Source organism: Octopus bimaculoides, chromosome 2 (assembly GCF_046866305.1).
Source record: "Octopus bimaculoides isolate indiv1 chromosome 2, ASM4686630v1, whole genome shotgun sequence".
Lineage (NCBI taxonomy): Eukaryota > Metazoa > Mollusca > Cephalopoda > Octopoda > Octopodidae > Octopus > Octopus bimaculoides.
Genome location: NC_142929.1, coordinates 165,050,267 through 165,064,859, shown reverse-complemented (window position 1 = coordinate 165,064,859; position 14,593 = coordinate 165,050,267). Strand labels below are relative to the sequence as shown.

Sequence of the window (14,593 nt, the reverse complement as noted above, 5' to 3'; positions counted from 1 at the left end):
TCACTTGGCATTATATTCTGATATCAGACAACCAATAAAAGGACAACCATCATTACTTGATTGTTACATGTTCTTTCAGGTGGTAATGATCTATTACCAGTTCATGTGAACTGAAATGGCTAGTAAGACCAATAGAAAGACAAATTTGGTTACAAGTTGAACATTTGAAGTTCATATCTATGGGGTTTTTCTTTTGTTGCATTTCATTCCAATTTTTTGTGTTTAATGTAGTTATCTACATACACAGAGCATGTATACAGCATATCATTAATGCCTACCATTATATAGATTATGTTCCATACTGGCATAGGTTGGATGGCTTGACAACATACAACAGAAGACTGTATCATTCTCCCATATCCTTTTTGGTATGATTTCTATAACTGGATGCCCTTCCTAATGCCAACCACTTTATAGCATGTAAATTTAGGCTACAGGTTCGAGAGAAAGATAGCAGAAATGATTATCAAGAAGATTGTAACAGCCACCGAAGAAAATAATATTTGTAAAAGAGCACAACAATTTTTACTCTGCCTTTATGAAGAGCTCAAGCACTGTTTGCCAGAAAATATTGATATACTGAGGAATATCAAATATTTTTCAGTAGAGAATATTTTGCAGCATTTCAAAGAGCCAATTTTACCTGTCTTAGAAGCAATGCAGTTTAATAGCATTCATTTAGTTAAATGGACAAATGCATCTAATACTGAGGCATTCTGGCTGGAAGTTTTGGAATATAAAGATGCTACTGGAGGAAATCCTTTTAGAGATGTTGCAAATTTTGCCATTAATTCATTGACATTGCCAAACTCAAGTGCAGAAGTTGAACAAGTTCAGTAGTATGAGTGTAATCAAATCAAAATTGAAAAACAAAATGCATCTTCCTATGCTTAGATCAATACTGTCTATAAAATATGGCCTGAAAAGATGTGGCAAATGTTGCAAAAACTTCGATATTCCAAAACACATGATTAACAAGATTGGGACCTTGAATGTATACAGAAGTCAAGACCTAAGTACTGCAGCTGAAAGGGATCAAATCAGTGAAATTCAAGAATTTATTTCTCAATGCTTAATATAATTAAAGAAATTAAAAAATATGTAAATAAAAATTAAGCTTTTTGATATAATTAGTCTTTAGCACTTTTTTTCTTTTATTTAGCATTTTTTAGCATTTGTTTGGTATTTTTCTACTGAAATTTAGCATAAAATTGTGATTTTAAGTTGGCAACACTGGGTAGGAGGGCAGGTACTGCAATACCAAACCAACTGCACAAAAGGAAAGGAGCACGTAACACCATATGAACCACATATTGGGGAAGAGAACAAAAAGCATCAAATGAGCCACACACAGAGAAAAGTATCTGAAGTGCTAAAAATGTCAAATATCTCTCAAACTACACCCTACTGATTTTTGGGGTTTTTAAATTTTTTTTCCAGACGACGAATAAGTTTCAAAAAGAATTAACTACTACATTGGATCAAACGATAATAGTTTTGCTCAGGAGTGGCTGTGTGGTAAGTAGCTTCTTACCAACCACATGGTTCCAGGTTCAGTACCACTGCGTGGCACCTTGTGAAAGTGTCTTCTACTATAGTCTCGGGCCGACCAAAGCCTTGTGAGTGGATTTGGTAGACGGAAACTTAAAGAAGTCCGTCGTATATGTGTATATGTATATATATATATGTGTGTTTGTGGGTCTGTGTTTGCCCCCTCCCCCCAACATTGCTTGACAACCGATGGTGGTGTGTTTACGTCCCAGTAACTTAGCGGTTCGGCAAAAGCGTCCGATAGAATAAGTACTAGGCTTACAAAGAATAAGTCCTGGGGTCGATTTGCTTGTCTAAAGGCGGTGCTCCAGTATGGCCGCAGTCAAATGACTGAAACAAGTAAAAGAGTATATATATTTTTTATATAAAAACATGTATTATAGTTGTTGCTGTTGTTGTTGGTGTTTTAAAAACATTATTAAATTTACATATTTTAAGCCTTGTTTGTTTAGAATATTACATGACGTTCGAGTTTAGTTATTTTATTTTGGCTTTAGTATTTTGTTTTGAGTTTACAGTCTCAATATGAAGGATCGTCGGATAAAGTAGTACTACATATATTATCAAAGAAAGAAAAGAAAAGACATAGCTTTAATCATATATCTGTTCAATAAAGGTTAATTCGAGATAACACATGAAGGAAGAAGTGCTACATCAGGCAGCCTAACGGAGTTTTCGTAGCTCCAATTTAATAGCTCTTTTGAACTAGTTAGTTTTACGCTACTGTACCCAGGCACGGCTACACGCCCATCATTCTCCCTCTCGTCCCTCACTCATCTGATCCTTTTACCCTTTTCCTGGAATTCCCTTTCCACGTTTTTGAATCTGTGACCAACAACGTTATCAACTCTACCAATGTCAGAGAGCTTGGGCAAAGCCATTTCCCCCGACTTAACCCCCCCCCATCGAAACTTTTAGCGAACCTCACATTCGATAAAAAGGTCAGTAAATCACTGAGAATCATAGAAATACCAAAAGTGCTTTAGATTAAAGAAAAGAGAAATTGCGGTTATGTAGAATACGTACACAAAAGATTTACGATGTTTGAAGTCTAGGGTCTATACATATTACGAAATGTGACCAATATCACATATTCATATTTCATTTTCTAAGAATTAAGTTGAACTTGAACAATACGAATACTGGATTTCTTGTTATGAAATTCTAGAAAAATATCATATAGCTTTTCCCCATTGATAGAGCCCCAAATAATCAACTGCAGTACCCTTATTTATTTATTTATTTATTTATTTTTCAAGAATTTTTTATTTCATTAACGTTTACTCCCAATCCCAACGAGGGAGTGTGGTGTGTATGTATTCGCTCGATCTGTTAGATATAGAAGCCAAACCTTCTCAGATTTCACCTACCATTTAAAAGAAAGAACACATGGAAAAATGTCGTTAACATATACAAAGACAGGGCAGTTGGAACAACTTTGGGTTTAGCTACAGACTGGTGATCCCCGATTTAGTTTCCTCCTAATTTTGTGGAGAACGAATAATTTAAATAAATGTTGCAGGGATACTTTTTCGAGGGAGTACATTGCAATGATGTTGATAATATTAAAAAAAAAAGTTTCGAATCTTTCTCGTTCCTTCTCAACTTTGTTTCCTCATAACTCTCTTTGAAATACATATTTCAAAATGACATTTTTCAGAAATACATTTTAGAAAGCATAGATTACGACTATGTTTATAAACTTCATAAAAATATGTTTTGATGGAGTTTCGGATTGTTCTATTAGCCCCAACTTCGTTGGTACCAATTTCCGTAACTTGTAACGTTTTTCACTTTGTTTTCAGATCTGAAACATCAATGTTGCATGATCTACACTCTCAAAAACGTATTTCCGCAAAATGCCATTAAAATATATGCATTTTAAAGAGAAATATTGGGAAAGTCGGAAGGTGAGAATTGTCAGAAACGCCTCCAAAATAAATTGTTTTAATGGTATCAGACAAATGTAATCGATATCATCAAAGAGTATATCTGCAAAATGTTATTAATAAATGTGCATTTTTCAGAAAGTTATGCAGAAATAAAGTCGGTGGTGGAGGGCACCACTCTGTAGTTATGCCCACCTTTGATCACGTCAATTCGTTCAGGGCTGACTTAGGTTAAATACTATCTTAAAGTTGAAGAAAAGTATTTCAGCCAAATTAAGGACAAACGTAATTAAATATGATATGAAAATGTTCTGTATCCTGGGCTTATAAGAATAATCTAATTTACTGAGGGAAATCGTAAGTCTTAGGGAGCAGCTACTAAGCACGAAAACTATCAACCCAAAGTTTTCTAAAAACCAACACAATGAGAAAATAAAATAAAAAAACAGACAACGTCCACCTAGTGACAAAATTCAAGACTACCAAAGAAAGATAACTCTGTGAGCATAAACTTTGTTGGTGGTCTCCTATTAGTTTATTTCCGATGTGTTAACTCCTTGTCACTGACAGACATCAACTGAAATCTTTGTTTTTTTTACCAACAAGCTTTTCATTCCAGAAAGTCTTTTCCTTGAGGTTGTCTTTGTTTATCTATCATTAGTAAAATGATGAGTCGGACGTGAAGTATTGGATATAAGTTAGACAGTCTCGACTGAAGTCTTCTGAAGCAGTTGTTTAACTATCAATATAGAATGTCGACGAACACAACCAGTTCAGCCCACTGTAAGATAGAAGATGAAGACAAACCGTATTCTTCACCCAATTTTCCTTCCAATATGCATCTCACACCACCTGGCTTTGAATCGATCTATGCAGCCTGTCGAAGGACTTACCCGAACCAGTCTAATCCGCTACAAGTTACAGCCTTAACGAAATATTGGTTGGTGCCATTCTTCTTCTACTCTAACCTTTTCTAATCTCTTCGTTATGAATAGCTTTATACACACACCCACCCATACATACATACAAACGTCAACATCCATATGTATTCATGTATGTGATACATACACACGCACACATTCACACTCATTTATTACATGTATAAATGTATACACAATTTCGTTGATTAGTTGTCATTCATATGCATACACTCGAAATCAGTCGTATGGTGTAACTCTTCGTTATAGACACAAGTAATTTTTGTTGGAAATACATCAAGTGGTATCATATATGTATATATATATATATATATATATATATATATATATATATATATATATATACACACATATATATGTGTGTGTGTGTGTGTGTGTAATACACACTCATACAGTCATTTGATGTCAAGCTTTTCTTTTTATTACATGACTATCAATGTGGCAAGCAACGAATGGTAACATCTGGAAATTTGGAACCAGCGTTATATTACAGAAGTTATGTTAGGCGATCAGTAGTAGGCGGAAAGCTTTCAAGAATATTAGCCATCACTATACGAAGCCCTTTATATACTTAGGCCCAGTATTCCTTTGTCAGATAAGCCAATAATGCTTTGAAGACTTGAAAAAACTCTCATCTTAATTCATCAATTCCGTCTAGTGCGGGTGTTTCGTTGCATCTTTCCCTAACATGTCAGTTTCTATTTGTTTCAGTCAGTCCACTTAATTAGAAAGGAATACACACACCGACACCAATGTAGACAAAATTTCTTGCAATAAACTAGTGTTTTACGGTTATTTTATATCAATTTTTTTTGCACAACGTTTACTGAATATTGCGGATTGTAAACATAACCTTTAACAATGATTAACTTATTCAAAAGTTTCTCGTTGCCATTTCTAACTTACATTTGGAACTTTGGTGTGCCGATTGGAGAATGTCCTGGTCTTTCTAAATAGTAGCAATAGGTAATTTTCCTCTGACCCATGGATTTAATTCCTTTCGGCCGTCAGTGACCCTTTCTACGAATGTTTAATGCTATTACTCAGAGGTAGATGAGTTCGATTACCACGAAGAGTGTAGAATATAACGTTTCGGGCTTTCCCCTTCGTATGAGTGTGAGGAACAGAAAAAGTAGTTTGTTATTTACTGTTTTCATTCCGCCTTACATTCCAAGTTCATATTCTTCTGGGGTCGATAAAATGTAACCTCTTTGCTCTCAAAAGTTGGTTCTGTGCCCAAAGAAACAAAACAAAGTAAACACATTCCTTATGCTTTGTCGATTGTACAAGGATTAAGCTTCCGATTCGGAAACATATTGTTACAACATTCCATTTTCTGTCCCTTTCAACGTCTTGGCCCTTATACCGGAAAGACTGGGGTGGGGGTCAAAAAGAAGTCTTGCCCTTATACTTACATAAAAATAAATTTGTAGTAGGTATCCTTCCCGCAGTGATGTTGAACATTTGTAGTGTAACCCTCCCTAGTTACATAAAAGGCACCGATTCTTTACATTACAATAAATTCAGTTATTTTGATTTTCGTTGCTGGTATTTTTATGTTTCTGTACAGGACGCTTAATAAAATATTGTCTTAGTAGTTCATGTTGTTTTGTCCTAGGTCAGCTCTGATCGAAGACGTTCCTCTTGTAACCACCCTATATGAGTACAACCTCCTCTTCCAGACCAAACATTATTCCAACGTTCCTTCCTTTTTTTAAGACTATAAAATGTGGTCTGAAGAAGATTTGGCTGCTATTTTTCAATGGGTCGAGTGACTGTGTAGAGGTCTACTAGAATCTTACCTATAAAGGAGAAATTTATCTCCTATCTAATACCACAATGGTAGACTCAGCATTTCTACTGTTTGAATGAAATGAAAATGTTCCCAAACTATGCTAGATCTTTTGCACATCAATAGAGTTTATTCTTTTTCAGGTTATTCACTGTAACCAAATGTAAATGAGGTGTGAGCATTACTGTGAAGTAGTAATAGCCCTACAATTTTTGTCAAGTAAATATTGTAGGGTAGGAACAACTTTCCACTACCTATAGTGGCAGCACTGTAAAAGTGGCAAAACTCCTTGGTAATAACTATATATGTCCAATAGTGGAACACCTGTCATGTCTACAGGAGTTGTGGGTTTGAGTCCTGTGGGCAGCCATTAACTTTTTTATTCAAAAGAGTTTTTTTAACTGAATATTTGCATGCTATTATTTATTATAGTTATTATAGCTTTATGTGAGCTTCGAGATCCACTATTCCAAAAATAGAATTGTATATGTATTTAGTATCACTGGAATTTGGCAGATTAGGATGAGAATTAAACTGATTGGTTTTGCTGTCTTTACAGCTCATCGTTTCTCCCTCCCAAAATAGTGAGACAAATAGTGGAAGACTACTTATTAAAATATTAGCAAAATGGCAAGGCATAACTAAATTCGCATGATGGTATAAAGTTGACCATTAATTATATAACCAGCAAATGTAGCTCTGTAGGTAGAATGTCACAAGTAAGGCTCATGCTTTTTCCACTATTATACATGCTATAGTGGCTAGACCAATACAAAATATCAATATTTTAAAAAGGTATAAATTGGTATTGCCTCAAACAAAATGCCTAATAATATTTATGCCTCTTCTGATTTTAGATCCTAAGTCAGCTTTGTTTTTTGATCTCAGGGTGACGTAATAAGTACCCATCAGGAACAGGGAGCAGTCTTAATCACCAGTGAAATTTGTGACCTTGTGCTTGTTATGTATTTTAATATACATTTGTATCTGATTCACACTGGCTCCAGACTTTATATTTACAGGATAGAGATATTCAGTCAAAATTGGTTCTCATTTTATTGATTATGGGGATAAAAGACCCAAATCAAGTCTAGTAGGACTTGAACTCAAGAAGATTGTAGAGAGATGAATGGAATGCAATATTGAAAAGATTATTAGTCAAAAGCTCTGTATTTTACCATTCACCAACATCTGTTACTCTTATTAATAATGTTAATTTCTGATTTAGTGTTTTGAATTTTCATTGACAAAGAGTGAGAGAGAGAGAGACTGAGAGACTTACATATTCAAATATTATGCCCTATAAATTCAATTCATATTAGGGTTTTTTTTATTTTGAGTATTGTGTTGTATTTATGAGCAAAATATATATATGCCTATATATGAAATATATCTGCTATTCATTGTTACTATTATTTTAAAAACTCAAAAGTCAAGTGCTCTTGTATACATATATATCTTAGGCTTCATGGATGAAACGAAATTAAACTTTTTGCTGTTTAAGTGATAAATTACAAATTACTTGTCGAAGTTACATTTTGAATTACGAATTACTTGTTGAAATGACATTTTGAATTACAAATTACTTGTTGAAGTTACATTTTGAATTACAAATTACTTGTTGAAGTTACATTTTGAATTCTGAATATGGAATATACCAAATATTTGTTTTTCTTGCATTTTCAAATGTTTTCAACAGAGATTTCTCCTGAAAGGATTAAACTTATCCTCACATCACTTTTTCACATACTGATGATAATTAGGGATAACATCATCATCATCATCCGTTTTCCCTGCTGGCATGGGTCAGACAGTGTGACCAGAGCTGGCAAGCTGGAGAGCTGTACCAGGTTTCAGTCTGATTTGGCTTGGATTCTACAGCTGGGTCCCCTTCCTAATGCCAACCACTTTATAGAGTGTGATGGGTGCTTTTTATGTGGACAAGTGCAAGGGCTCTTGCAAGAAGCAAACCTCTTCAGTTGCTATCTCATTGGGAAGTAGGCATCAGTTGTACTCCGTCTTAGCACAAACCCAAACTGCACCTCAGCTAAGCTCCTTTTTTGTATTCAGTTATGCTATATCTATTTCGTCACTAGGTCCATCAGTTGGTTACTCTCTAGTTGTTTCTTTGTAAATTATCTCCTTTATCCTTGTAATAATTGATAGTTACACCAGTCCTTGCACATAATGTCTCTCTATACTACTTAATTGTTTATGCAAGTGACAAGCATGTGCCCTATTGCACCAGTTATTTTCAGAGTCTTAGCAACTACCTGTAATGGCCGGTTTCCTTGGGAAACCAATTATTGGAGCCTGTCAACTTCAGTCACTACTGACACATTTCTTTGCAATCCAAAATACTTAATGCTTTGACTCCTCTACTCATAGGACATGAACAAACCTCTTTCAAAGCTTCCCTTTGTTAAATATACCTGAAATTTAGGTTCTCTTTTATCTACCTGATATTGTTCCTTACTCTCTATTTTCTTCCAGTCTTCTCAGACCTGTCTCTTATATATAAATATATATATATATATATATATATATATATATATATATATATATATAATCATCATTTAATGTCTGTTGTCCATGTTGGCATGCGTTTGACAGTTTATCTGTTTTGGAATGGTTTTTATGACTGGATGCTCTTCCAAACAGCAACAATTGCACAGAGTGGGCTGAGTGCTTTTTACGTGGCACCAACACAGGTGAGATCAGGTTTGGCATGGTTTTTACAGCTGAATGCCCTTCCAAATGCCAACCACTTTACAATGTGGACTGGATGCTTTTTAAGTGGCACCAACACTGCCAGAGTCACCAAGTAACTTTGCAAAACAAGAGATCTTTGAGAGGGGAAAGGGCTTTGAAGGAGGTGATCTTGTGTCAGCTGATGAAAAGTTATAGTATGACAGAGAGGAGGTTCATGGTTATCCAACCAGAGAGAGAAGGAGGAACAAGAAAGAAGACAGAAGCAGGTGTGCTGCTGTAAAGGAGATACATGGTTACCTAGCCAGAGGAAAGAGCAAGAGAATATATATGTGCATGAAGCCAGTATGCTCCGTTGGATGTGTAATGTCAATGTGAATACCCGTCAGAGTGTAAGTATCTTGAGAGAAAAGCTGAACATTAGAAGCATCAGTTGTGGTGTGCAAGAGAGGCGACTGCGCTGGTATGGACATGTGGTGAGAATGGATGAGGATAGCTGCGTGAAAAAGTGCCACACCCTAACAGTTGAGGGAACCCGTGGAAGAGGTAGGCCCAGGAAGACTTGGGCTGAGGTGGTGAGGCAAGACCTTCGTACATTGGGCCTCACCGAGGCGATGACTACTGACCGAGACCTTTGGAAATGTGTTGTGCGTGAGAAGACCCGGCAAGTCAAGTAAGATCGTTGCCAGTGCCCCTGGACTGGCTCTTGTGCGGGTGGCACATGAGATGCACCATTTTGAGCGTGGCCGTTGCCAGTACCACCTGACTGGCTCCCATAGGATTTTCGAGCGAGATCGTTGCCAGTGCCCCTGGACTGGCTTGTGCGGGTGGCACATAAAAGACACCATTTCGAGCGTGGCCGTTTTCGTGCGGGTGACACGTAAAAGCACCCACTACACTCTCTGAGTGGTTGGCGTTAGGAAGGGCATCCAGCTGTAGAAACTCTGCCAAATTAGATTGGAGCCTGGTGTGCCATCCGGTTTCACCAGTCCTCAGTCAAATCGTCCAACCCATGCTGGCATGGAAAGCGGACGTTAAACGATGATGATGATGATGATGTATGTGTGTGTAGATAGAAAGATTTGTGCGTGCATGTGACTTTAATGAACATATTAAACAAAAGCATGATAGTCACTCCAGCATACTTGGAAGCTATAGGTATAGTGTAAAGAATGATTTAGGATCAAAGCATTTACTGTGATCACTCAGGAAACTGGCAGCCACTAGATCAAGTACTACTCAGGTGAACATACACAAGGTAGACTTCATACACATGATGAAATAGGATTGGCAACTTGTTGAAAAACGTATAACTCAACATAGAGTAGTGATTAGTGACCTCAGGATAAGAGCAAGGTAGTCTCTGAAACGCAAGGCAATCTGGAAATGGAAGAAGTTATGGAAGCTGAAAGATCCTTTGATTAGACGAAGACTCAAAGAAGTACTGGTTGATGCATATGATGAAAAGTAGTAGAAGATAGAGACTTGTAATAAAAAGGACAACTGGGAGTTTTTATGAGAACATGGAATAGACTGGAAAAAGATGGGGAGCAGGCAATATATCTTGCATTTATTAACTTGGATAAGACTTTTAATAGGATACCAAACCCTGTAGTTTGATGGTCCATGTAGAAGAATGCTGTTAGTAATATGTACATATAATTACATCCACTCCTCTCTCTCTTACACACACATAAAACATTATTTTCCTCTCTCTCTCTCTCTCTCTCTCTCTATATATATATATATATATATATATACACACACACACACACAGAGAGAGTTAGTCATGGCCGGGGCCGATAATGGCTGAAACTAATCTAAGTTATTTCACTTAGCAGTTCGGCAAAAGAGGCCAATAGAATAAGTACTAGGCTTACAAAAAATAAGTCCTGGGGTCAGTTTGTTCGACTAAAGGTGGTGCTCCAGCATGGGCACAGTCAAATGACTGAAACCAATAAAAGAATATATATATCATCAGTAAATCATAAATCTGAAAGAGAAGTACACTCTAAGATAAAGAGCAGTAGAGTACTTAGAGAAAGGTAGTTATGGCTGGTTCATTGGGTTACCCACGGTTTCACATCCATAAAGCACTTAGCTTTACATATGTCTCGTCAGACCCTAATGACTGACCATTAGGATCTGACAAAATATACATATACAACAAAGATGGACAGATATGGGGGTAATCCAAAGGAAAATGAAAATGCCCTGCAAGTCTGGAGACAAGAAAGACAAACAGAAAGTCTATACACACACACAATGGGCTTCCACACAAATTTCCACCTACCAAATCCACTCACAAGGCATTGTTTGGCCTAGGGCTATTGTAGAAGACACTTGCCCAAGGTACTGCACAGTGGGAATGAACCTGCAATTACATGGTTGCAGAGTAAGCTTCTTAACTACCTAGCCACGCCTAATCAATTTTATTCCATTTGTTCATATCGGTCTTTTATTTATTTATTTTTCATCCAAACTCTTTTGATGAAAACTTTATAAAGTCCTTACTGTAAATATTTCCTTTGTTTATCAAAATTACATTGGGTCCTGATCAGTTCTGGATCTATATTTCTATTTTAAGTCCCATTTAGGAGTGGTCTGATGATTGTTTGTTTATTTACTTTTTTAAAAGAAAATAATCTTCCTCTCCACCACACCCACACCAGTTCATGTCATTCAAACTTATTCATTCTTACACACACATAAAACATTATTTTCCTGCTCTTTGTCTTTCTCTCTCTCTCCCACTCTCACTTCCTCTCTTTTTCTCATGCAATGTACACTACACCATTTTTCTCTCATCTACACAACTCCTTTCTTTCTCCTTGTTTTTTTTTTTTTCTCCCTTTTCTCTTCCACTGTTCCCTCTTTCCTCCTTGTACACATTGTTCCCCACTCTCTCTATGTTTCTAAGATCTTTGTTAAAGTCAGTCAGATAAACCTACTGACCAAGGGAGTGTAATATTAGCTGCCTCCTTTCTCTGTTCTGGTGGAATGAAGAGAGGGATAGATAAACTCAATTTCAACTTGGGTGGTCAGACTTGTCACAGTCTACAGAGTGAAGTTGCCTGGCAGTACAGAGGTAGTTTACTCCTTAACTTGCTAATATCATATTAAAGAGACTTCACCCCTTGGCTGTTCTACTTTCAAAGGACTTTTTATATAGTTGTTTGGCTTTATATTTATTTATTTATTTTTTTTTTTTTTTTTATGTGTTTCAGCCAATTTTATTTTTTTACCTCAGACCTACACCCCCATCCCACCCCATCGTGTGTGTGTCTGTGTCAAGTTTAGAAGATATTTTAATCTGATCAAGGTTTTAGTTGCTGTAGCTTGCCTAAACCTACTTTTCCAGGCTTTCTCTTTCCTCACTCACTTGTATCCAGTTAACATTACATCCTAACCTTAATTTTCCTTTTAGAAGGCAACGAGAATGAGGAAATAATACAAATGTTAGGTTTTGAGATCAAATCTCTGCCTGTTCATTTACATTACATTTTATTTTTTTATTTATTTATTTATTTACATTTTTCTTGTTACTGATATACAACATTATTAACAGTTTGATTATTAGTAAACATCTACTCAGTACTTTTTGTTTTCATCTTTTATACCATTTCTGAGTACTATAGTCAATCATTTATTTAAATAGATGACTTATTTTTGTTTTTTTACCCCTTGGCATTCAGATTACTCTGTCAGATGCAATACCTATTTATTCACCTTGTTTTGATTTAATCGTGCATTATCTCAGCTTGGAGATTTTGATGATTTGAGTGTTTATTTTTACAATGACATTGTAGGGTAGGTGTGAGAGGCCAGATCTGGCTGGTTTGAACATAAAACAGATAGAATATATTGGGCCGGATATGGCCAGTTTAAATGCTAAAAGGTTAAAGCAGTATTCAAAGTTTACCCTCTTGAGAAATTCTGTGTCCAGTAAAATGTCTATTCACTGGGTAATGAAACATGGTTCTGTTTGTTTTGCGAGCACAGTCAAGATCATGCTGGAGTATCTCCTTCATGGTAGGTGTATTGAATTTCTTAATCTTTGAATTCTATTCTGAATTACCAGATATAAGCTCACAAAGGAGTCTTTATGTGTTCATATGAAAATAACTCTATCTTGTCTCAAATTACACACTAAGGTGATAAAAGAAGTAAAGTTGGTTGAAATATAAAAAAAATTTTAAATGGTCATAACTGGAGTTCTTTTAATCATAGATTTTATTCAATCACAGCTGATCCAAACAAATTTGATGTAGAATGACCAGCTCTTAGGCCTTTAATTCAGAATTTTTTACTGGTGTTTTGTTGGGTATTTGGGCTGTACTCTCAGTTTTATGTGCTTCTTCACTTCTATTAACTCTTAACCTTAGTTGGTCTGGTTTGGATCAGGAAGCTCAGCTATTTCTTAATTAAAGCAGATAGAAATATGAGGGCAAGAAAAGCATGAGACGCTGAAAATATCCCTCAGAATAGGACATGAGCTTGTTATTAAGTCATCCAGGGTTCATTCCCAATGATTGTCATGGTAGGGAAACAACTACAGTGCATCAAAGGGATTGTCCAAGTAATAGATTTACAGCACAACTAATTTGAAAAAGATCAACTAATATGAGCTGTGGTTCAGTTTTGTACTAAGATAAAGTACCATTGATGCCTTTCAACAAGATAACTAATAGAAGTTCTTGGCAAAGAGCAAGCCACTAAGCATTCATTGACCTGGAGATGGCTTTTGACAGAGAACCATGCTTTGTTGTCTGGCAGTTGCTTAGGAAACTAGATGTATGAGAGTACACAGATGTTATCAGCAAAGTGAGAATTAGCAATGATTTCAGTGAGAAATTTAGTGTATAGGTAGGTGTACATCAGGAATCAGTTCTCAGTCCCCTCCTGTATCATAGGTCTCCAGGTCATTATAAGAGTTCAAGACTAACTTTCCATGGGAACTTCTGTGTATCAATGACCAAGTTCTTGTTGCTGAACCTGCTGAAGAATTAGAGAAAACTACCACATGTGGAAGCAAAACCAGGACTAATGACAAACGTTTTAGCAGGAAAGAAAGCAGGATAGGAATTCTGTATGATGTATCCAGTGTAATCTATGGATATACAAAAGGTGAAGTGGGATCACAGATAGACTGACTAAAAAATGAACGTTGATTGTAGATGTATGAAGGCTGGAAAGAAATGAGGTGAACATGAGTAATATTAGTGTACATGAACAAATCAGTTGACAGAAATTAGAAATATTGTGCAAGAAAAAAAAACTGAACTAGTACATACATGTGATGTATATAGATAAGGAAAGTTGGATAAAGAGGTGCCAGGTAATCCTTGTTGAAGAAACTTGCAATTGTGCCAGTCACTACACCAGTATGTAACTGCCATTATTTTGTTTGTTTTTGATTTATATCATAGTTTTTGGCTTAGCTGTGAGGTTAAAAGTTTGCTTTTCAATTACACTGTTCTGGGTACATTCCCATTGTGCAACCTTTGGTCAGTTTTCTGTTGTAGGCTTGGGTTGACCAGTGTTTTGTGAGTTGAATTTAGTAGATGAAATTGTGCGTGTGTGTGTTTGTGTGTTATATGTAAGAGTAAAACTGCATCCCTTTATATCATGAAAGTAATGGGAGATTGATTAATTAAATACCAAATAGAAATTTGTACTGGGATCAATATGAACTGCTAAAACTTTTTGAATGT

At 36.0% G+C, this 14,593-nt stretch overlaps 1 protein-coding gene across 1 annotated transcript in view; it reads left to right on the top strand.

Moving 5' to 3' along the window:
* Positions 1-3,931: 3,931 nt before the first annotated feature.
* The window catches only part of LOC106869805 (suppressor of fused homolog), a 35,995-nt gene continuing 25,333 nt past the window's right edge, over positions 3,932-14,593 (top strand). Inside the window, exon 1 of the mRNA XM_014915669.3 lies at positions 3,932-4,380. Coding sequence (XP_014771155.1) covers positions 4,193-4,380 — 188 coding nt within the window. The 5' untranslated portion in view covers positions 3,932-4,192. The remainder of the gene's footprint in view (positions 4,381-14,593) is intronic.